Genomic DNA, 26,131 nt, shown 5'->3' on the forward strand with positions numbered 1-26,131 from the left:
ACCCTACTGGGGGCATAAAAAGACAAAGTAAGTGGCAATTGTGTAAAAAAAAATGCCAAAAATTTGCATGAAACCAAGTTTGAGCATAATCTAATTTAGCCTTTTTAGCAAATCGTTCCATTAATGTATAAAACAAAGAAGCATATATAAATTATTGCCATGCTTATTAAAACATAAATTCACCTTTTGCTATAAAATTCCTGATATTCAGTGTCCACCCGATTTTCCCCCAAAGGTGAAAAAAAGTGCAACAACAGACTATACACAAATTCATTTTGTACCTTTATAGATGCCTTTATTTTCCAGTGTTTTCTTGTCACTTCTTTTCGAGATCCAACTCTCCAGGGATTTCTTGATTTTTCCTTTACGCTCCAACGTCCCAGAATCTGAAAAAGAAACAATGAGCTTGCAGCTAGAAAAAGCATTTTTTGATAAAGCATCTTATTCAGCACAATTTATTTATTAAGAAATATTAATTTTAAACTACAGTGGAACCCCTCTAAACTGGACATCACCTTGACCAGGATAAAACAGGGAAGACATTTTTGTATGTGTAATACAAGAGATTGCTTTGTTGCCATAGCAACCAGAATTCTTGATGTAGGAACAAAATGAAATGACATGCATTATCTCCATATTGCCAACTATCCATGTTTCAAGTTTCATTAAAAAATATGAAGAACTTTTAAAGTTATCGCAGGATCCAGAAAAGTGTGACGGACAGACTGACAGACCATAAGTCCCCTCCGGTTTCACCGGTAGGGGACAAAAAGTGAAATAAAATGGGACAGTAGCATTATGTCATCTTTGGAAAGTTTCACGGTTTAGAGAGAATCTGGTATAGAGGGTTTTCACTTTTCAACAAAATAACCATACAACACATTTTTGTATTATTATTATTATCATCTTTATTATAATAATAATTATTATTATCATCATTATTATTATCATTATTACTAATATCATCATCATTATAATTTCTATCATCATCATAATAATCACTTTTAGCAGTAGTGATACCAACAGTAATTGTGTAACAAAAGATGTTTGAAACACATGTATGCCCCCCCCCCCCCACCCAGACTTAATCAAGCAATGAAATCATCAGGGGTCATCCCTTTGTCAAGACCTCAGAGCATACTGTTTTATATGATACTGAGACTTTTTAAGGTCTTAATAAAAGACGAATTTGAGGATAAAAGCCTCTGTGACTTTGACCTGATGACCTCAATTTAAATAGGCATCTATTTAAGTAAACACTTAACCAATTCTGCATGATCCTAGTTTAATGATTGTCATATTATTGTGTGTAAACAAATTTCTTGTTACAAGCCTTTTTTTGACAATGACCTGTGACCTGGTGACCTCAAAATCTATACAATACAAGCTCATTGACCTTGTGACTTCATAAACAAAATGTCTGTTTTCTTTTCTTGCATGTAACCACTTAACCAATTCCTATGATAACATGTCAAGCATTCTAAAAAAATAGTTTTGAAAGGTATTTACTGTTTTAAGACCCTGCAACCTTGACCTTGTGACTTAAAAATCTCTCTTACAAATTTTTATTATTTTAAGTTCAAGAATTCTTGAAATATCTTGCAGTAATAAATGTGCTAAGACAAGAACCTCTGAGCTTAACCTTCGACCTGATGATGTCAAAATCAATAGACATCTTATTTTCTTACCAAAAAAAATCATACCATGGCTGTAGGTTGAAGCGTTCCATACATATAGTACGGGAACAATTGTTAAAGAACCAACAGACCTACCAAAGCAAATGTCGACAGTGAAATGCAAAGTACCTATACTTAAAATTTATCACAAAAATTACTTTCATTGCATACAAATTAATATATTCTGAAAGCAAACTGAAAGAAATATGTAACATATACAATATTTTAACATCCACAAATATCACCAAAGCTGAGCCCAAAGATTGTATTAGGCAATGATACATTAATAACAGACCAAAGAACAGAGCTGTTAGAGAACGCTTATGCTACTCTAGGTTAAAATAGCTCAGAAATTAATTAAAATTAAAAATCCTAGCCATTACATCTTGCTTTACATTTACGAACATTTTCATGAAGTTTATGCCATTCTAGGTTAAAAAAGCTAAAATGTTAATTTTAAATTTAAAATCTAAGCCATTACATCTTGCTTTAAATTTATGAACATTTTATGAAGTTTATGCAACTCTGGGTAAAAAAAGCTCAGATATTAATTTCAAATTTAAAATCCAAGCCATAGCATCTTGCTTTAAATTTACGAACATTTTCATGAAGTTTATGCCATTCTAGGTTAAAAAAGTGAAAATGTCAATTTTAAATCCAAGCCATCTTGCTTTAAATAAGCACACATTTTTATGAAGTTTCGTAAAATAGTGATGGAATCGGTGCAAATGAAAGTGGTAACCGATCAATTTTTGTGCCATTTTCATTTCTTCCTTTTGCAAAGGATGTAAAGTTTCATTCCCTTTTTTTTCATGCACATATTATTTTGTTCACAATTAAGCAAATTCAGGTTTAAAGCAGTGAACTTTTCTAACTAACAAGAGATGTTTTTGTCAGAAACACAATGCCCCCTACTGCGTCGCTTTAAATTAAAAAATATTTTTTTGATCATATCCCTTTAAAAAATATTACTTCACGTGTGAAAATGATCTGTACCTGCCAAATGATATAAAATAGAAATTATCTCCCTTTAAAGATTGTTACTTCCCTTGGATTTTGTTTTGTGACCTTGAAGGATGACCTTGACCTTTCACCACTCAAAATGTGTAGCTCCATGAGATGCACATGCATGCCAAATATCAAGTTGCTATCTTCAATATTGCAAAAAATATGGCCAATGTTAAAGTTTTCGGACAGACAGACTAACTGACAGACGGGCAGTTCAACTGCTTTATGCAACCCTAACAGGGGCATAAAAACAGCAATTTAATTAGCAGATTTAATATCAACAATTAATAACTGCAATCCACACTTCTCAAACCTAAAATTAATTATTGTGTAAGCCTATTAGAGAGAAGGAGTAAAAGCCAAAGGTTTACATCGAAACTTGAGCAAAGCCAAAGGTATACATTAATACATTGACTACATTAATGTATACCGCGTCTACTTAGATTGATGAACGAACGCGATTTGGGGAAGGACCGGGGTTTATCCCCTGCGGTTTCATGGTCCTGACCTGAGATGGGTGTATCCGGGCTGTCTGGTGTACCTCCCTGAAAAAACAAGAGAGATAAGTAGATAGAAAATGTACCTCCCTAAAAAAACAAGGGAGATAAATATATAGAAAATATACATCCCTAAAATAAAACAAGATAGATAAGTACATGTATATAGCAAATACAGATTGTGATTTTTGCAATGTGGGAAATAGGACACTAGCAACATTTAGCCAGAGGCTAAAATTTTTGAATTTGAGCCCTCATTCATGGGTCAAGATCAGGTCAATGTCACAATGTGGTTACTATGTATATACCTCATCCATGTGACATTCAAACGAAAACATGCTTATCACTTGCTTATGTAAAATTAACTTTCTTGAAATGTGTATGCCTTGTGTTTCTTCAAACGTATGCTGTAAATGAATATGAGTCCTGCTCGGTGAAAAGGGGATTTAATGCATGTGCCTTATGTGTCCTCCAAGATAAGCCTGTGCAGGCTGCACAGGCTAATCAGGGACGACACTTTTCACATACATAATATTTGGTTGTTTAAAGAAAGTCTCTTCTTAGCAAAAATCCATATTAGGTGGAAAGTGTCGTCCCAGATAAGCCTGTTCAGACTGCACAGGCTAATCTGGGACGACACTTTACGCACATCCTTTCAACCCAATTTTCACAGAGGGCAGCCCATATGTATGTTAATGACAATGAGATTTATATGCTTAGGTCAAAAATAAACTGTTCTGTTCTGTGCTTAACTCTTTCAGTGCTGGAACAGAACGTGGTATCTCATCAGGATCCAAACTGTTTGCTATTCTGATAGTATTCTTTGGAAAAAATCGAAGAAAATGCTAATTTTACAAACTCAGCAGACAAGATTTGAGCAGATGACAAATTTCCAGCATGCAAAGGGTTAACACTATTGATAATTACCAGTTCTCCTATTCGGGTGTGTATCTTGATAAACCATTCCTGCATCGAGGTCTCACTGTCTGCCTGCAGCAACAAATGTCCTTCCGGATTTGAGAGCTGAAAAACAGTTCACTACAGCAATTACACAACGTCTGGGTTTACTAGAGCAATAACACAATATCTATTGGCTTACTGTAACAAGTGTAACTCAGGATTTGAGTGTGATTTTTTTTCACCATTTTGGAAATAGTTTCGTGTCCACCCTGGCCCATGTCCACTCTGGCAGGCACATTTTTCAACAGAACAAGGTTTTACTATAGCCATATAAGGACAAATGCCCCGCCCCCTGGCCGCCATGTTTTTAAACCAACCAGCATCATTTTTGAACTCTTCCAAGATATTATTTGGATGAATCTTCCGACCAAGTTTCATGAAGATAGGACAATAAATGTGGCCTTTAGAGTGTTAACATGATTTTACTATAGCCATAAATAGCCATATAAGGAAATGTCCCGCCCCTTGACAGCCATGTTTTTCAAGCAAACGTAACCATTTTTAAACTCATCCAAGATATCATTTAGACCAATCTTCTGACCAAATTTCATGAAGGTTGGACAATAAATGTGGCCTCTAGAGAGTTAACTACTGGTATTAGAAAGTATGTACAGGTTATCTTTCTTTAACAGACATGTTTTCACTATATACATATAGAGAAAACTGCCCCACCCCCTGGCGGCCATGTTTTTCCACCCATCATGACCATTTTTAAACTCATCCAAGATATCTATAAAATCTATCTTTAGACTAAAATTTCATGATGATTTGGCCAAAAATGTGACTTCTAGAGTGTTCACAAGCTTTTTTTACTATATAAATATATGGAAAATTGGGCCAAAAATGTGACTTCTAGAGTGTTCACATGTTTCCACTATATACATATAGAGAAAAATGCCCCACCCCCTGGCGGCCATGTTTTTTCACCGATCTGGACCATTTTCGAACTCGTCCAAGATATCAATGAAACCAATGTTTTGACCAAGTTTCATGATGATTGGGCTAAAATTGTGACTTCTAGAGTGTTCACAATCTTTCTATATAGCCATATAATGAAAAAACTGCATGCCCTGTCCCCCTGGCGGCCATATTTTTTAATGGACCGGAACCATTTTTCAACTCAACCAACATATCATTAAGACAAACATTTTGACACAGTTACATGAAGATTGGGCATCAAATATGACTTCTACAGTGTTCACAAGGTTTTTCTTTTTTTTTGACCTAGTGACCTAGTTTTTGACCCAGGATGACCCAGTTTCAAACTCAGTCAAGGTATCAATGAGACAAATGTTCTGACCAAGTTTCACGAAGATCGGACAATAATGTGGCCTCTGGAGTGTTCACAAGGCAAATGTTGAAGCCGCACAACGCACAACAGACGACGGACAAAAGGCGATCACAAAAGCTCACCATGAGCACAGCTCAGGTGAGCTAAAAACACACTGGTAATGCACTAAGGAAACAGAATACAGATCCAGTAACTTGCAAAAAAATTATCCAATATAGAACTGACAATATTTTCTGCCCCAAAATGAAGGCACGGGGCTTAGTATCCCCAAATATAGAAAACTGATTTTTTTTCTAAAAAGAGGGGCAAAGCGCATATTTCCCAAGAGGTAATCATAAATACTGACATATTCATTTCGTAAGACATGAATTTAACCTGATCTGTAAATTTGCTAAGTTCGCGGTAACCAGCTGAAAGCAACAAAATGCAGTGCCCAAAGTTGAATGAAAATCTGTCCTATAGCAATATTAGTTGACCATAATCTACTGCCTATAACCCACAGGGATGAATGAGGCACCTTGACTTGTAACTCACAATTATGATGAATAATGCACATAGATGTATAACGCACACCTATGCATAACACAATAATGATTAATAAACAGAATTGAGAAAAATGATACCAACCCCATTTCACTTGTCTATGATGGTGATGGAAAGAAAATGTTCAGAAAACAAGAATATACTTGACCATTGCCAACACCTATCAACAACAGGGCCTGAAAGGCCCAAAGTCGCCCACCTGAGATGCCCACCTGCAGCCCAAGATATCATTAGAACAAATGATCTGACTAAGTTTCATGATGATTGGAAAATAAATGTGGCCTCTAGAGTGCTAACAAGGTTTTGCTATCGCCATTTAAGGATAAATTCCCCGCCCGCTTGTGGCGATGTTTTTTGTAACCATTTTCAAACTCGTCCTAGATATCATTGAAACAAATATTCTGACCAAGTTTCATAAAGATTGAACAATAAATGTGACTTAAAAAGTGTTTACAAGTTTTTGCTAAAGCCAAATAAGGAAAAATGCCCCATCCCATGGTGGCCATGTTATTCAGCAAACTGGAGCAATTTTCAAACTATTCCAAGATATCAGTGGGACAAATATCTTCTGACCACATTTCATGAACATCGGACAATGAAAGTGGACCTAAGAGTGTTTACAAGGTTTTAATGGAACAAGAAATGTGTTTGTTAGAAATACTATGTCCCCTTTTGCACCACTTTGATTTTGTTTTGTTTAACCTTTGACCTTGAAGGATGACCTTGACCTTTCACCACTCAAAATGTGCAGCTCCATGAGATACACATGCATGCCAAATATGAAGTTGCTATCTTCAATATTTCAAAAGTTATGGAAAAATGTTAAAGTTTGGACAAACAAACAAACACACAAACCAACCAACAGACAGGGCAAAAACAATATGTCCCCCACTATAGTGGGGGAAATAAAAATGCCCCTCTGCCTGTCGGCCACATTTTTCTGCAGACCAGAACCATTTTCAAACTCATCCAAGATATTATTAGAACAAATGTTCTGACCAAGTTTCATAAAAATTGGACTGTAAATCTTACTTTTAGAGTGTTAACAAATTTTTACTATTGCCATATTAGGAAAAATACCCGCCCCCAGGCAGCCATGTTTTTCTGGAACCAGTACTTGTCCAAGATATAATTGGGCAAAAATCTTCTGACCAAGTTTCATGAAGATTGGACAATAAATGTGGCCTCTAGAGTCTAAACAAGGTTTAACAATAGCCATATTAGGAAAAATACCCCACCCTCTGGTGGCCATGGTTTTCAACCAACCAGAACCATTTTTAACCTCATCCAAGATATCATTGGGATACATTTTCTGACCAAGTTTCATGAAGATAGGACAACAAATGTGGCCTCTAGAGTGTTAACAGTTTTACTAAAGCCATATAATGAAAATGCTCTGCCCCCTAGCGGCCATTCTTTTCAAACAACTGGAACCATTTTCACACTCGTCCAAGATATCATTGGAGCAAATCTTCTCAGCAAGTTTTATGAATATCGGACAATAAATGTGGCCTGTAACAAGGCAAATGTTGACGCAGCACGATGCACGAGGGACAAAAGGCAATCACAAAAGCTCACCATCAGCAAATTGTGCTCAGGTGAGCTAAAAACCAAAAAAAAATTTGAAGATATGTTGGAACATTGAGATCTCAAACCGCTTCTGAAAATCGCTACAGTCAACATTGTTGCCTTTTTAAATCAGTCCAACATTTGACTCCATTCCCAATCTGAAAAAGACTACATGTGTCCCAAATTATTGACTTAAGTTTTCAGTTGAAGGCTCCCAAATTTATTTTCTTTTTAAATTAAACAAGGGCTGTTTGTAAAATATGGGCCCATATGGGCTGTCAGTTGTAGTGGCAGCCATTGTGTGAATACATATTTTGTCACTGTGACCTTGACCTTTGACCTAGTGACCTGAAAATCAATAGGGTCATCTGCAAGTCATGATCAATGTACCTATGAAGTTTCATGATCCTAGGCCTAAGTATTCTTGAGTTATCACCCGGAAACCATTTTACTGTTTCGAGTCACTGTGACCGTGACCTTTGACCTAGCGACCTGAAAATCAATAGGGGTCATCTGCCAGTCATGATCAATGTACCTATGAAGTTTCATGATCCTAGGAAGGTTTTTTTTTTGGCCCGATTTTATAGCCGAAATTCGGCTATATTCTTAAACACAAAAAGTATACTTTTTTCTTAATCAAATTTTCAATTTTCTAAGTATAAAAAGGACACATAATTCTGTCAAAATGCACGCCAGAGTTATCTTACTTTGCCTGCCCAGTCCCCTCAGGATAGTAAGTAAGTGTACCAAGTTTGAATGCAATAGCTTTGATACTTTATGAGAAAAGTGGACCTAAACACAAAACTTAACGGGACGCTGATGCCAAGGTGATGACAATAGCTCATAACTTTTTTCAAATGACCTTGACCTTTGACCTAGTGACCTGAAAATCAATAGGGGTCATCTGCAAGTCATGATCAATGTACTTATGAAGTTTCGTGATCCTAGGCATAAGCGTTCTTAAGTTATCATCCGGAAACCATTTTACTATTTCAGGTCACTGTGACCTTGACCTTTGACCTAGTGACCTGAAAATCAATAGGGGTCATCTGCGAGTCATGATCAATGTACCTATGAAGTTTCATGATCCTAGGCATAAGTGTTCTTGAGTAATCATCCGGAAACCATTTTACTATTTCGGGTCACCCTGACCTTGACCTTTGACCTAGTGACCTCAAAATCTATAGGGGTCATATGCGAGTCATGATCAATATACCTATGAAGTTTCATGATCCTAGGCCTAAGCGTTCTTGAGTTATCATCCGGAAACCATCTGGTGGACGGACATACGGATGGACATACAGACCGACATGTGCAAAACAATATACCCCCTCTTCTTCGAAGGGGGCATAATAAAAACAAGACTATTGCCAAGCAATATAAGTCCCCTACTGGCTCCACCATTGTCAGAAATAAAAAAATAAAATTATTTGTTTTTATATTTGTTGCCATAGCAACCAGAATTTTTGACGTAGGAACAAAATGAAATGACATATAATAAATATTAAGAACTTTTAAAGTTATCGCAGGATCCAGAAAAGTGTGACAGGCAGACTGACAGACACACAGAGTGCAAACCTGGTGAAACCGGTAGGGGACTAATAAATGTCAACTTGTAATTTATCTCCCTATCCAGCTATTTTAGTAGAACCATGGTAAATATAATATTGAAAACACTTTTATTCTCAATTTGTAATTATTAAAAAAAAACAACAAGAGATGTGTTGGTTAGAAACACAATGCCCCCTACTGCGCCGCTTTGATAATGTTTTTTTACCTTTAACCTTGAAGGATGACCTTGACCTTTCACCATTCAAAATGTGCAGCATCATGAGATACACATGCATGCCAAATATCAAGTTGCTATGTGAAGGAAAATATAGAAGTTATGAGCATTTTTCGAAACCTTAATGTGAAACCTAAATGCAAAGTGTGACGGAAAGACAGACAGACATACGGGCGGATGGTCCGATCACTATATGCCCTCCTTCGGGGGCATAAAAAACACCAATTTTCCAATTTCAGTCATAACAACACACTTTGTCCCAATCGAAAGAGCTCTGGCCCCATTACCAAATTGGTTAAAAAACAACAACCTTGATGACCTACCACTATTGTGTTTTTCTTGCTAGTTTTGTCGAAGGAGTCTTTGGACACGGAACAATTCACGAGACAGACCATCTGCTCTACCTTCCCGTGCACGTCTTGTTTCGTTGGAATTGATGCCTTCTTGTCCTTATAGAACACTAGGTTTGAGCCGTCCAGTTTTGCATATTGGGACGCCCATTTTTTGCTGAAATGAGGTGGGAACATAAGGAACTTGTGAATCTGTACGATATTATGTCTATTATTTATGCAAATGCATGTGCGTGTATATAGTGTTGTCCTAGATAAGCCTGAGCACTCCACTTTCTGCTTTAATGGATTTTTTTTTTTTAAGAATTCCAGCGTTAGTGGAAAGTGTTGTCCCTGATAAGCTTGTGCGGACTGTATGGGATGACACTTTAGGCATATGCTTTAAGCTCAGTTAAGAACATTGATCAATGGAATGTACTGGTAATTGAGATACAAGAGGCTGAAAAATACCTTGCTATTTTGACCAAAGTATAAATGCATGTGCGTAAAGTGTTGTCCCAGATAAGCCATTGCAGTATGCACAGGCTTATCTGGGTTTGCACTTGACGCACAGGCTTTAAGCTTGGTTTTTCAAGAACGCAACTAAAATAAAGAACAAGACGTTGCTATGGGCCTTGGTAGCTAACCTTTGTTTATGACATTAGCGATTTGAAAAAAAGAATTGATATGCCAGTAAACCAGTGACCAGATTTTAGACACAAAAAGCCTGGTTTCAAATTAAACTAAGTATCATAGGGACAAATATAAAATTTCATGACGAATTTGATATTAATGGAAATTCAAATGTGCTTACAAGGTTTCCCTTAAACGCACACTTCGAGTTCCTAACATGAATAAGTTTCCACTAAAAAGCTTTGAGAATACTGGCCCATACAAAACAATAAATACTTACGTTATATTTTCAATTACAATGAAAAAATAAACAATTCTTGCAATCTTTATTGAATTAAATGTCATACAATGGTGAACAAATGTATAAGAAATATCATGTAACAAGAGATGTGTTCGTCAGAAACGCAATGCCCCCTATTGCGCAGGTTTGAAAATAAATACTTTTTTTTTTTTGACCTTTAACCTTGAAGGATGACCTTGAACTTCCACCACTCAAAATGTGCAGCTTCATGGGAATGCTGCTTTGAAATTTTTATTTATTTTTTGACCTTTGACATTGAAGGATGACCTTGACCTTGAACTTCCACCACTCAAAATGTGCAGCTTCGTGAGAAACGCCGCTTTGAATATTTATTTTTTTTACCGTTGACATTGAAGGATGACCTTGACCTTGAACTTCCACCATTCAAAATGTGCAGCTTTATGGGATACACATGCATGCCAAATATCAAGTTGCTATCTTCAATATTGAAAATGTTATGGCCAATGTTAAAGTTTTCGGATGGACAGACACCATATAATTGACATTGACCTTGAAGGATGACCTTGACCTTCACCTTTCACCACTCAAAATGTTCAGCTCCATGAGATACACGTGCATGCAAAATATCAAGTTGCTATCTTCAATAGTGAAAAAGTTATGGCCAATGTTAAAGTTTTTGGACGGACAGACGCCATATATTAGACATTTGACCTTTAAGGATGACCTTGACCTTCACCTTTCACCACTCAAAATGTGCAGCTTCGTAAGATGCACATGCATGCCAAATATCAAGTTGCTATCTTCAATATTGAAAATGTTATGGCCAATGATAAAGTTTCGGACGGACAGACGCCATATATTTGATATTGGACTTTAAAGGATGACCTTGACCTTCACATTTCACCACTCAAAATGTCCAGCTCAATGAGATACACATGCATGCCAAATATCAAGTTGCTATCTTCAATAGTGAAAAAGTTATGGCCAATGTTAAAGTTTTTGGATGGCGGACAGACGCCATATATTAGACATTTGACCTTGAAGGATGACCTTCACCTTCACCTTTCACCACTCAAAATGTGCAGCTTCGTGAGATGCACATGCATGCCAAATATCAAGTTGCTATCTTCAATATTGAAAAAGTTATAGCCATTAAAGTTTTCGGACGGACGGACAGACTGACATACACACATACTGACATACTGACACACTGACGGACAGTTCAACTGCTATATGCCACCCTACCGGAGGCATAAAAAGATCATCAGAGACAGCACTTTAAGTGTGTATGGATTGTTTTGTTTGAACTAAGTCTCATCTAAAGGAAAATCAAGTTTAGGTGGAAACTGTTGCTCCTGATTAGCCTGTGCAAACTGCAGAGGAAAATCTGGGACGACACTTTATGTACATGGATTAAGCCCCGTTTTCCCAGAAAGTGGCTTTTATGGTCTAAAATGACTTCTTTTTTCAGTGGAACACAATAAGGTACAACTTACGATGGTTTCTTCCCTATGGCTATCTTGCACTTGTTGAGCATTCCTTCGACCGTTTCCTGAAGAAGTAAAACATTAAAAAAAACTTCAATTAAACTGAACCATAAAATACCCAAGTATTTGCAATTTCACTTCTATTAACAGTAACCAAAAGACTTTCCACATTGAGCAGCATTTTAGAGAGACAAAAATGCTAAAAACACTGACACTTAAAGTGCCAATGATAGTTAATTTCAGTAATCACAATTTATTAACTTTATAAGGTACATGTATAAAGATTTTAAAAGGATTTTAAATTGGTCAGTTTTATTTGTGCTAGCTGTGGGTGTAGCTGTTGTTGTTTTTCTCTCCAAAAATGTCAGCACATTCTGTGAGAAGTCTTTAAATAAATGGTTCTGTCAACAAAAACAATGCCTTTTTCAAGTGCTTGAGTGACCATTTGAATTATTTAAAGTCCAAATGGCCAAGGTCGAATGTTAAGGTCATTGCCAGCCTGGGTCATATGGTTGGAATTGAGATGGTCATAAGACAAATATATTGTAGTACCTTTTGTTGTATGTAGTTTTATTGCGAGGCAAAGAGATAAATTCTTAATTAAAGTATCACTGAAATAAAAGTATCGAATTAATTATAGACAAATAATTTCATGTACAAAACAAATTGGGCAATATGGTTGAATTTTGAACGGTCATAACAACTGATATGTAATCATGATCTTCCAGAAAGAGGCGGGGCTAGAAAAAAATGGTAAAATTCCAGGGTGTCAAGAAAATTGGACAAAACAGTAAAATTCCATCAAAGAAATACCATAATGTCAAAAGATAATGCCATATATATATATATATATATATATATATATATATATATACCTCGAAAATTTATATATGTTTTTCTGAGCCTTATAATATTACAAACATGAGTCTTCTCCTTTAAATGGAAATAGAGGATATATGTTCTTGTCAGTGTATGATCGTTTGTTATTTCATGAGTGATAATAGAAAATAATTATTTTTCTATGATCACGAGTTATCATCCCGAAACCATTTTACTATTTCGGGTCACCATGACCTTGACCTTTGATCTAGTGACCTGAAAATCAATAGGGGTCATCTGCCAGCCATTATCAATCTACCTACGAAGTTTCATGATCCTAGGCATAAGCGTTCTTGAGTTATCATCCGCAAACCATTTTACTATTTCGGGTCACTGTGACCTTGACCTTTGACCTAGTGACCTGAAAATCAATAGGGCTCATCTGTGAGTCATGACCAATCGACCTATCAAGTTTCATGATCCTAGGCCTAAGCGTTCTTGAGTTATCATCCGGAAACCATTTAACTATTTCGGGTCACTGTGACCTTGACCTTTGACCTAGTGACTTGAAAATCAATAGGGCTCATCTGCGAGTCATGATCAATCTACCAATCAAGTTTCATGATCCTAGGCCTAAGCATTCTTGAGTTATCATCCGGAAACCATTTAACTATTTCGGGTCAACATGACCTTGACCTTTGACCAAGTGACCTCAAAATCAATAGGGGTCATCTGCGAGTAATGATCAATGTACCTATGAAGTTTCATGATCCTAGGTCCAAGCGTTCTTGAGTTAATATCCAGAAACCACCTGGTGGACGGACCGACAGACCGACTGACATGTGCAAAGCAATATACCCCCTCTTCTTCGAAGGGGGGCATAACGAGATCTTTAATACCTTCTTTGTGGATCCCATAGCATTAAGCTTCATCCAGATAATACATAATACAAAATTCATGCAGAAAACATGTGACTATCTGAAGTTAGGATAAGACAACCAACAGACAAGTATTTTCTGAACATTCCAAATCCATGGTTGATTGTTAAACTGTTGCTACAGCTAAACAATTGCTTTAAAATAGTTTTGCACGTAACTCTTGAACTCTGTAAACCGCGAAACTTGGATTCATTTACATTCGTTCGTGAATTTTGGTTGATTTTTTATAAGGTTTGTAATATTTGTTGGATCTTAATTTCCTGGATTTTTTCATAATGACTGATAAAGATGATATTAAACGCTCATAAACGTTGACCCATGAAAATCCAAGAACATTTCACACAAACACTATTGGTTATACTGTACCAGGTTAGAGGTAAATGAAATTCTAAGGGTTTCAAAATGGCAGAGGGTCAACTGCTAAACATGTGTCTTCACTTTTGAAACTTTTTGGTACAATGTTTTCCCTAAAATTGATGGAAATGGTGCATACATTTTTTGTAAGCAGATTTCTTATATTTAACTTCACATAATACATGTTGCAACATTCATGCATAATTATAAATTGCATTCATCATTCATAAATTATGAACTGCATATATTAGAAAATGTTCATGCTATACATTGTCATCTATTGCCACAATATTAAATTATATGAGCCTTGCTCTGTGAAAAGGTGGTTTAACGCATGTGCGTAAAGTGTCGTCCCACATAAGCCTGTGCAGTTCACACAGGCTAATGTGGGATGACACTTTCCACTTTTATGATATTTTTCGTTTCAAGAAAGTCTCTTCTCAGCAAAAATCTAGTTTAAACTGAAAGTTTCGGCCATGCCCTGATTGGCCTGTGTGGACTGCACAGGCTAATCTGGGATGACACTTGACGCACATGCATTAAACCCACGTTTTACAGAGCACAGCTTATATATTTCACAAAACTTTCATGCCATGCACATGATGCAGCATTTATATCAAATAATAATTTAATTAATACTGGTGTGTGCAAAAATGTTAGATTTGCTATAATGAAACACATAAATATATATTATATAAGTGTGAATTAATAATAATAACACATGAGTTAGTATTTTTTAACAGATAACCAACCAAATGATTTTTCATTTGATTTCCAACCTAATCATTGTAAAGTAATTTGATTTCCAATCTCATCATTGTTAAGTCATTGATTTCCAACATAATCATTGTAAAGTCATTTGATTTCCAACCAAATCATTGTTAAGTCATTTGATTCCCAACATAATCATTGTTAAGTCATTTGATTTCCAACATAATCATTGTTAATCATTTCCAAACTTATAATTGTTAATCAGTTGAATTTCCATCCTAATCATTGTTAAGTCATTTGATTTCCAACATCATCATTGTTAACTCATTTGATTTTCAACCTCATCATTGTTAAGTCATTTGATTTCCAACCTAATCATTGTTAAGTCATTTGATTTCCAACCTAATCATTGTTAAGTCATTTGATTTCCAACATAATCATTGTTAAGTCATTTGATTTCCAACATAATCATAGTTAAGTCATTTCCAAACTTATAATTGTTTATCTGCAGTTGATTTCCAACTTATCATTGTTAAGTCATTTGATTTCCAACCTAATCATTGTTAAGTCATTTGATTTCCAACCTAATCATTTTTATAAAGTCATTTGATTTCCAACCTAATCATTGTTAAGTCATTTGATTTCCAACCTAATCATTGTTAAGTCATTTGATTTCCAACATAATCATTGTTAAGTCATTTGATTTCCAACCTTATCATTGTTAAGTCATTTGATTTCCAACCTAATCGTTGTTATTAAGTCATTTGATTTCCAACCTAATCATTATTAAGTCATTTCCAAACTTATAATTGTTCATCAGTTGCTTTCCAACCTAATCATTGTTAAGTCATTTGATTTCCAACCTTATCATTGTTAAGTCATTTGATTTCCAACCTTATCATTGTTAAAAGTCATTTGATTTTCATATCCTACAAATATCCCCTTTAAGTGTGCAAAGTATTGGCATAAAGTGGTGCTAAAACATCAGTCTGTTTGCAACAATATGCGATATTAAAACTGGTAAAATGACTTTTTCTATAGAAATCAGGTTACAAAACATATTGAGAAATCATCACTCAAGCGGAGCAATAAAACAGTTCTTTACATGAGCGTTAAAAAAAGTTGTGTGTTGTCTCTCTTAATGGTGTTGGGTTACAATAAAAGATATAACATGACCACTTTTTCACAAATTTAATATTTCGTAGAGGTTTTATTTTCACATGATATTTGTTACTGGGCCCAACTCCAGACATTTTTGGAGTCCCTTTAAATTATAAAGTATTCACTGTTGATGCTCCATGAATCTGATTCTTGCAATTTGTATTTTTGGCGTTCAATACACAAAGGTCATGGGCCACGTTCTGTGAAAAGGCGGTTTAGTGCATGTGCCTGAAGTGTTGTCCAAGATTAGCCTGTGCAGTCCGCACAGGCTAATCAGGGACAAAACTTTTCGCTTTTATTGAAATTTTCATTTCAAGCAAGACTCTTATTGACAACAATCCAGTTTAGGCAGAAAGTCTTGTTCCTGATTAGCCTGTGCAGACTACACAGGCTTATCTGGAACGACACTTTAAGGACATGTATTAAACCCCTTTTTCACAGAGCGCGGCTAACACCTCTTCTGTTAGTTTAGTTTAAACCTATATATTTTAGCTTGATTGCATCGAAAGCCTGGGGCTTATATTAACACTCTCAAGTCCGTTTCCTGGGCCTAGAACCAGTACTTGGTGTCTTTGGGGGAGATCTAAAGAACGCTCCCAAGGTGGGGATCGAACCCGTGACCTCCCGGTCGCTAGGCCGACACCATATCCATTACACCACGGCGACCTCTTCTGTTAGGAAGTAGCCAGAACAAAATATATGAGCGAGTTTAGGACAACTAAGTTACAACCAACTTAAGTAAGTACGTTTGTACATTCTTAAAATGCAAGCATGTATGACTATGTTTGTAATTAACCAGTGACCTACAAGACATAAGTGAAGATAAAACATCATTGAAACATACATGTCAGCATGTTTGTTAGTAATTAGTTAGCACTAATATCTGGCAAGATAGGTAACTCTAAATAAAACTCTAATGCTGTCACATGGATAACCTCCCTTTTCTTGTTATTTTGTCAATACAGTCTTGAGGACTAAGTAAAATTATTTTTGCATTGTTCCATTTCCATTCATCCCCAAAAATTGCATGCATATTTTGAACTCTGAATGTGAGACTAGGCTAGTGCCACTAAAATGTTGAGGCAAGTTATAATATACGATGTCAACATTTTGTTTTCTCAATCGGAAACCCATTAAATGAGTGCAAAAAAAAGGAATGTTAAACAATATAATTATATTGTCTTATTATGGTACCATAAATAAAATTTTCTCAACCTCCATGAATGCATAATAAAAATTGTGTTTACATGTCATATGAACACATCTAAACAGAATAGTTGTTTTTTCCCAAAAGATGTACATGTTTTGTACATGAATGAGTTTTCTAAGCTGAACAAACCAAAATTATTTATACCTGTATATAACTCTAATTGAGTAGATATTTTGGTCCCACTTCTTTATATTTGGGCCATGCTCTGTGAAAATGGGGTTTAATGCATGAGCGTAAAGTGTCTTCCCAGATTAGCTTGTATAGTGCACACAGGCCAATCAGGGAGGACACTTTCCGCCTTGACTGGATTTTTTCTAGGAAGAGACTTTCTTTAACCCTTTGCATGCTGGGAAATTTGTCATCTGCTAAAATGTTGTCTGCTGAATTTCTAAAATTAGCATTTTCTTCAATTTTTTTTCAAAGAATAATATCAGAATAGCAAACAGTTTGGATCCTGATGAGACGCCACGTTCTGTGGCGTCTCATCTGGATCCAAACTGTTTGCAAAGGCCTTCAAAATTCGGTTCCAGCACTGAAAGGGTTAAACGAAAAATGACATAAAAGCGGAGAGTATCATCCCTGATAAGCCTGTGCAGACTGCACAGGCTAATCTGGGACAACCCTTTATGCACACGCATTAAACCCTTTTTCACAGAGCACGGCTCATTTTTATATTCAACAACTTTATTTCTGTTTTGATTTTTTCGAGTAAGAGAGTGTATACTCGCTCAAAGCACGTACACCACTCTCCCATTCAGCCCTTTGTATTAACTTTGTTGATTACATTTTTGCCTCTAGCGATAAAATAAATGAACAAACAACAAAGTATTTAAAAAACCACAACCAATTACACAAAATATAACTAATAAAAAACACCGAAATGTGACTTACGTTAATATTTACACAGTTGTGAAGGGAGTTAATAGATTCGTTCGATTCCCGTCTACCATCTTGGATAGTGTCTAGATGCTATAATCATACACAGGTGGCATAAAAAACATTTTCTCGAACAAGTTGTATTGTATCGTACACACACTTAATGCACATTAAAACCTCTTGTATAATATGGAGTGCTATTTCTCTTTATTACATCAAGAAAAGTGCCTTCGATATAACAAAACCAGTTGATTCTAACAAATAACATTTTTTAAACTTCAGCAAAAAATAGTGTTTCGAACTTATTACCAATGTTTCAGATAATCTTCAATAATGCTATTGAAAATGACGTAGAATAGAACGATAAACAAGAATTCGAAAACCAAAACTTTACTTATGACACAAGCACCTAAAAGCTACCCCAAAACCATAATGTTTTTAAAGATGCTAAGTTTATGAAAATTGTTAATAAATATTATTTATTAATAACTTCCCTGCTGATGGCAAATATGGCGACAAGTGTAAACAAAATATTAAATGTATTAAAAGTATTATAAACATATGAGCCATGCTCTGTGAAAAGGGGGTTTAATGCATGTCTGTTGTGTCGTCCCAGATTAGCCTGTGCATTTTGCAAGGCTTATCAGGGACAACACTTTCCGCTTGAACAGGATTTTTGCGATGGAGATACTTTCTTTAAACAGAAATTATCATCAAAGCAGAAAGTGTTGTCACTGATCAGCCTGTGCAGACAGTCACACTTATTGTGACAGTGACCTTGACCTTTGACCTAGTGACCCCAATTTTAATCGGGGTCATCTACTGTTCAAGGCCTATGCACATTTGAAGTATCAAGCCAATCGGTCAATTCGTGGACGAGTTATTGATCGGAAACAATTTTCACACCCATTGTGACAGTGACCTTGACCTTTGACCTAGTCATCCAAATTTCAATAGGGTCATCCACTGTCCAAGGCCAAAGCATATATGAAGTATCAAGCCAATCTGTCAATTTGTTGACAATTTATTGATCGGAAACAATGTTCACACTTATTGTGACAGTACCCTTGACCTTTTACCTCATGACCCAAATTTTAATAGAGGTCATCAACTGCCCAAAGCCAAAGCAGATGTGAAGTATCAAGCCAATCGGGCAATTGGTTGACCAGTTTTTGACAAGGAATTGATCAGAAACAATTTTCACACTTATTGTGACAGTGACCTTGACCTTTGACCTAGTGATCACAATTTAAATAGGGGTCATCTACTATCAAAGACAAATGCACATGTGAAGAATCAAGTTTATCTGTCAATTTGTTGACAAGTTATTGATCAAAAACGAACTGGTCTACCGACAGACCAACTGACTGACATCCAGCAAAACAATATACCCCCTCTTCTTCTAAGGGGGACATAATAAAAAAAATTTTTTTTTTTTTTTTGGAAACCTTCAATTGAGAATTTTTAGGGCCCATTTGGGGAAAATATATACATTTTTCCTTTGGGATTGGGGCCGAATACCTGCCCCAACTTTGAAAGAAAAAACACTGTTTTAGTTTTATTAAGTGTTTGAATGGCGAAGTTAATGAGTTCAGTTGTTGTATTATTCGTGAGTTGCTTGACTGAAACAATTGATGGAAGAGTTGACAAATTATGCTTTCTATGTATCTTCAATGTCTTTAGTATTTTTCTGGTTATCTACACTGCCCTATGATACATGCAATCTAAAAGCACTTGCCACAAAAAAGGTAAGTTTTACAGCACAGGTTGCGTGGATCAGAAAGAACAAAATCAAATCATGGAAGTAACAAGGTATATAATAGCTGATATCTCAAACCTAATGATTGAAATTTAATCTAAAATATAATTGATATTATTGATGTTTTTTAATTTAACAATTAAACTAAACAAATTCCAACTGTAAATAAATATAAGAATGTCATTCACAAATTTAGATAGAACCAATTCATTTCCTTTATTCCTTACAACTTACATTTCAGTTAGAAAGGAAACTTGTTTGTTAACCCTTTCCTTCTCAGAAGCAAAGTGAAAATGGCTATGTGCAAACAGCATAAAACCAGAACAACCTGCGAATAACTCGCAGTCTGTTCAGGTTTTATGCTGTTTGCTGCTCATCAGTTTCTAAGGGTTGAAAATGAAGCCTTAAAAATTTGAATCTAGTAAGAAAGGTATTTACTTAAATGTAACTATCTAAGGGACTACAAATGCGTAAAAATACATATCTGAGTGGTAAAGAGTTAAACACGGAGGATAAAGATAGAAGGCATAGCAGCTAAACCAAATAATTGGGAAAAAATAAATACACTGGTGCTATCTATATACATGTATCTAGCATGGCTGCAACTGTTAGCAGGGTTTACATACATTACGTGACAGTGAGCATCACTAAAAGCCTCTACAAGTGGGATCTACGACATTTTACGTTACCATTGGCTCTTCGACTTACAACGGGTGCCGAAAAATCTTGAGTGGAAAAACTTTTAGGCAGAGTGGCCGATTTCGGAGGAGGGGGACCAGTCATTACCGTAGCGGGACCGTTCCCGCTTCCCGTTTCAAGGATCATTGAGAAGGTGTTGTGTCTCTGATGGGGGGGACGATTGACTCGAGACTGCGATGGGGGCGCGAACAAGTTTGCAAATTTCTGTTCGGCGGTGCTTACGTTCTGCGGGAAGAACGTTTTGTTTGGGTCTGGTGATTCTGGGGACAAGCTTCCCGTAGGGCTCTGACCTCCCACTTGGCGCTGAAAAAATTAAAGTTTGTAATAGTTGCTTCAGATGGATAATACAGTAGTGGATTTCTAATTATTTTTAAAATATGTGTTACAAAAATCTCATGAATTACATTTTATTACATTTATACCATTTTCATCCAAAAGATAATGATTTTTTGTGTTGTAATTCCGGCTACAAATTGGATATAACTTAGGGCCATCATTTAAAAATTGTGTTTTATTTAACTTTTAAATTGTGTTTTATTTAACTTTTTCAAAAGTAATGAGTTTAGAAAATAGAAAAAAAAGAGTCATCTTTTTTCATTTAAAAAAAGAAGAAAATTGATGACATTCAGTAAAGAAAACATGAACATTACAGAAATATTTTACTGAATTTTTAATTTCTCATACATTTACATGGTACTTCTAATGCAAAGCATACATATAAGCCGTATGAAAAGAAAGATTAATCAGGGACGACACTTTCCGCTTTTATGATATTTTTCGTTTCAAGAAAGTCACTTTTAAGCAAAAATCAAGTTTAGACAGAAAGTTTCGTCCCTGATTAGTCTGTGCGGACTTCAAAGGCTAATCTGGGACGACACTTAATGCACATGCATTAAACCCCCTTTTCACAGAGCGAGGCTCATATATTCAAAAGAGCACGCATTTTGAAACAAATTGTGTCATGTGATATACTAATATTGTCCATTAAAAGCTTAAAAGCTTTTTAAGCTCTGAATTCAAACATTAGGAAAAGATATATACAAATTATACATATACATTCGTGCATAAAAAAATCAAATGCAAGGCATACTTTTTTCAAAAGCTAACAAGCTATTGCAATTTTTTAAAACATAACAATATGTATTCAGGAAGAAAAGTAGCATGCTTCAATATAATTATATTTCATTTGTCTGCAATTAAAAGGAATAAATAGCAGTGTAATTTGAACGTGTAAATCTCAATCAAATATCAATATACCATACGTTTATGCCGAATAAATAATTCATAATAAACAAATAAACCATGTAAGGACACCTATGATGTGATCTCATATAGTAAAATTTGAATTTACAAACACTACTATACGGTTTAATATACATGCACTTCATGACAAACATTATATGCGGTGGAAATGCAATTTTTAAGTGAAAAAATAACACAACTATTCTTCAACCTTTTTTAAAAATTGAATAACAAAGAAAAGTACATTTTTTACCTTTATTTCAAAGTAAGGATTTACACTTCATATCTTGTTTAAAGATATTTCTTGTTTTCTAAACTTTTCTTTCAAAAGATACAAGCTCCATTCAAAATGTAACCTTTTTGGCACTGAGGTCAAAGCTAACTATTTCATGCATCATCTGTTAGTAAAACCTGGGCCCATATTGACCAACCCATTCTTAGAGTTAAGAATAAAGACCCGACTTAGAACCAAGAACAATGTGTCCAGTGTTTGAATATAAACAGGCCTCCACTGGTGATTGTGTCATCGACAAAATGTTCTGCATGACTAATGCTGTAGATAGATGTGGTAAATGGCAAGTTTTACTAACCCTTTACATTTTAGGTACATATTTTGGCGCATTTGTAGTCCCTTAGAAAGTCAAATTTAGATAAAGACCTTTCTTACTAGATTCAAGTTGTAAAAGCCTTATTTCCAACCCTTAGATACTGGTGAACAGCAAACAGCATAAAACCTCAACAGGCTGCGAGTTACTCACAGGCTGTTCTGGTTTCATGCTGTTTGAACAATGCCAATTTCATTTTGCTTCTTAGTGGGAAAGGGTTAAAGCAATTCTTGAATATTCTAACTTAAAGAATATTCTTTATTCTTAGACTATGTGGTGGTGGTGGTGGTGGTGGTGGTGGTGGTGGTGGTGGTGGTGGTGGTGGTGGTGGTAGAAATAGTAGTAGTAGTAGTAGTAGTAGTTGTAGTAGTAGTAGTAGTAGTAGTAGTAGTAGTAGTAGTAGTAGTAGTAGTAGTAGTAGTAGTAGTAGTAGTAGTAGAACGTATAGTAGTAGTAGTAGTAGTAGCAGTAGTAGTAGTAGTAGTAGTAGTAGTAGTAGTAGTAGTAGGTAGTAGTAGTAGTAGTAGTAGTAGTAGTAGTAGTAGTAGTAGTAGTAGTAGTAGTAGTCGTAGTAGTCGTAGTAGTAGTAGTCGTAGTAGTAGTCGTAGTAGTAGTAGTAGTAGTCGTAGTAGTAGTAGTAGTGTAGTAGTAGTCGTAGTAGTAGTAGTAGTAGTCGTAGTAGTAGTAGTCGTAGTAGTAGTAGTAGTAGTAGTAGTAGTAGTAGTAGTCGTAGTAGTAGTAGTAGTAGTAGTAGTAGTAGTCGTAGTAGTCGTCGTAGTAGTCGTAGTAGTAGTAGTAGTAGTAGTAGTCGTAGTAGTAGTCGTAGTCGTAGTAGTAGTCGTCGTAGTAGTAGTAGTAGTCGTCGTAGTCGTAGTAGTAGTCGTCGTAGTCGTAGTAAGTAGTAGTAGTCGTAGTAGTAGTAGTAGTCGTAGTAGTAGTAGTAGTAGTCGTAGTAGTAGTCGTAGTAGTAGTAGTAGTAGTAGTCGTAGTAGTAGTAGTAGTAGTAGTAGTAGTAGTAGTAGTAGTAGTAGTAGTAGTAGTCGTCGTCGTAGTCGTCGTAGTAGTAGTAGTAGTAGTAGTCGTAGTTGTTGTAGAAGTAGTACTAGTAGTAGTAGCAGCAGCAGCAGCAGCAGCAGCAGCAGCAGCAGCAGCAGCAGTAGTAGTAGTAGTAGTAGTAGTAGTTGTAGTAGTAGTATGCATTACAACAAGGGCTGTTTGTAAAACATGCATGCCCCCCATATGGGCTGTCCGTTGTAGTGGCAGCCATTGTGTGAATACGATTTTTGTCACTGTGACCTTGACCTTTGACCTAGTGACCTGAAAATCAATAGGGGTCATCTGCGGTTCACGATCAATGTACCTATGAAGTGTCATGATCCTAGGCAAAAGCGTTCTTGAGTTATCATCCCAAAATCATTTTACTATTTCGGGTCACCGTGACCTTGACTTTTGACCTTGTGACCTCAAAATCAATAGGGTCATCTGCAAGTCATGATCAATCTACCTATGAAGTTTCATGATCCTAGGCGTATGCGTTCTTGAGTTATCATCCAAAAACCATTTTACTATTTCGGGTCATCGTGACCTTGACCTTTGACCTAGTGACCTCAAAATCAATAGGGGTCATCTGCGAGTCATGATCAATCTACCTATGAAGTTTCATGATCCTAGGCGTATGCGTTCTTGAGTAATCATCCGGAAACCAATTTACTATTTCGGGTCACTGTGACCTTGACCTTTGACCTAGTGACCTCAAAATCAATAGGGGTCATCTGCAAGTCATGATCAATCTACCCATGAAGTTTCATGATCCTAGGCGTATGCCTTCTTGAGTTATCATTCAAAAACCATTTTACTATTTCGAGTCACCGTGACCTTGACCTTTGACCTAGTGACCTCAAAATCAATAGGGGTCATCTGCGAGTCATGATCAATGTACCTATGAAGTTTCATGATCCTAGGCCCAAGCGTTCTTAAGTTATCGTATGACAACCACCTGGTGGACGGACGTACCGACTGACCTACCGACACCTGGTGGACGGACGTACCGACCGACCTACCAACATGGGCAAAGCAATATACCCCCTCTTCTTCGAAGGGGGGCATAAAAATGTTGTTTTATGACATATTGGTAGTGTTTCAATAAATTGGCCACGCGCCCAACACCTGTGTTGGTAGCTTGACATTTTTCTTGGCCCAGACTTGAATCCATGAGTCCAGAATAAACTTCCAAACATCCTTATACAACATTTTAAACCTTTACCACTTAGAAGCAAAGTGAAAATGGCTATGTGCAAACAGCATAAAACAAGAACAGCCTGTGAGTAACTCGCAGACTGTTTAGGTTTTATGCTGTTTGCTGCTCATCAGTATATAAATTTTGGCATTGAAGCTTTAAAAACTTAAATCTAGTAAGAAAAGTCTTATATTAAATTAAACTTTCCAAGGAAAAACAAATGGGTTAACCCTTACAATGCGGGAACCGAATTTTTAAGGCCTTTGCAAACAGTTTGGATCCAGATGAGACGCCACAGAACTATTCTGATAGTATTCTTTGAAAAAAATCGAAGAAAATGCGAATTTTATAAATTCAGCAGACGACATTTTAGCAGACGAAAAACTTCCCAGCATGCAAAGGGTTAAAATACGTATCTAAGGGGTAAAGGGTTAAACCTTTACCACTCAGATACCAATAATGACACTTTTGAAGTCCCATAGAAAATCAAATAAAATTCTTATGAAATTCTTGTTGTAAAGGCTTCATTTTCAACCCTAAGATACCGCTGACCAGCAAACAGCATAAAACCTGAACAGCCTGCGAGTTTTATTTTTCACTTGGCTTCTGAGCGTGAAAGGGTAAATTCACTAATGAATCCAAAATTGTGAACTTTCACAGATCATGGGAGAATTACAGTCCACTAACCACTAAACAAAATAACCAAAACTTTCCATTTTTAAATGTAGGACAAAAATATTATCCAAAAAGGTATTTGATAAAAGAACAAAGAAATGCTAATCTATATATTAGGTTGGTATGAAAACAAAACACACTCAAAATCACTTAAAATGCTTGTAGTGGTACACATTCTTTATTGTTGTTATTCCCCAACTAAAGGAAGAGGTATATAGTTTTGGCATTGTCCGTCCGTCCTTCTGTCAGTCCGTCCGTACTTCTGTCAGTCTGTCCGTCTGTCACAAACTTTTTAGTAAAGGCTGAGGATATCATTTCAACGATTTTGCTTGTTCAACTCGTTGAATATGATTGAAACTTGATCCACATATAAATCAGACATACTTATTCAATTTCCTCTGTGGTAAGTGTCAAATAATCCTGTGCATTTACTCATTCATGTAAAAAAAGTTCTTTTAGTGGAACTTGCCAATATTTCAAGCAAACAATATGCCTGTACAGTTTGAGTAATCGCACTTAAAAAGAGTTGCACCAATTACATCCAAACAATACATTGGTCAATATTTTAAATAAATAACCTTTGTCTGATGCACACGCAAATTTCTGTAAAATGTCCACATATATAATGGAAATATCCATGCTGATAGGTCGTTAAATAAGACAAATGTTTAAACAAGAGCACCGCATAACAGGTGCCAACGCTCGCCTGCGAAAGCTTGTCATAATTTTTTATTTTTTTTAGAGGTCACAGTGACCTTGACCTTTGACCTAGTGACCCAAATTTGGGTGTAGTGTGTAGAACTCA

At 35.9% G+C, this 26,131-nt stretch overlaps 1 protein-coding gene across 12 annotated transcripts in view; it reads right to left on the reverse strand.

Annotated features, from left to right (window-relative positions):
• Window positions 1–26,131, reverse strand: part of LOC127854941 (rho GTPase-activating protein 15-like) — a 74,859-nt gene that overhangs the window by 17,423 nt on the left and 31,305 nt on the right. For 8 of the 12 annotated variants that reach the window (XM_052390117.1, XM_052390123.1, XM_052390122.1 and 5 more), the window contains 7 exons: window positions 20,578–20,871; window positions 18,126–18,203; window positions 12,051–12,106; window positions 9,654–9,837; window positions 4,109–4,204; window positions 3,115–3,229; window positions 282–386 (listed from right to left, as the gene is read on the reverse strand). In XM_052390117.1, coding sequence (XP_052246077.1) covers window positions 282–386; window positions 3,115–3,229; window positions 4,109–4,204; window positions 9,654–9,837; window positions 12,051–12,106; window positions 18,126–18,203; window positions 20,578–20,871 — 928 coding nt within the window. The remainder of the gene's footprint in view (window positions 1–281; window positions 387–3,114; window positions 3,230–4,108; window positions 4,205–9,653; window positions 9,838–12,050; window positions 12,107–18,125; window positions 18,204–20,577; window positions 20,872–26,131) is intronic. The other 4 variants (XM_052390119.1, XM_052390118.1, XM_052390121.1 and 1 more) reach the window with 4 other exon arrangements.

Source organism: Dreissena polymorpha, chromosome 13 (genome assembly GCF_020536995.1).
Source record: "Dreissena polymorpha isolate Duluth1 chromosome 13, UMN_Dpol_1.0, whole genome shotgun sequence".
In the NCBI taxonomy this organism is placed as follows: domain Eukaryota; kingdom Metazoa; phylum Mollusca; class Bivalvia; order Myida; family Dreissenidae; genus Dreissena; species Dreissena polymorpha.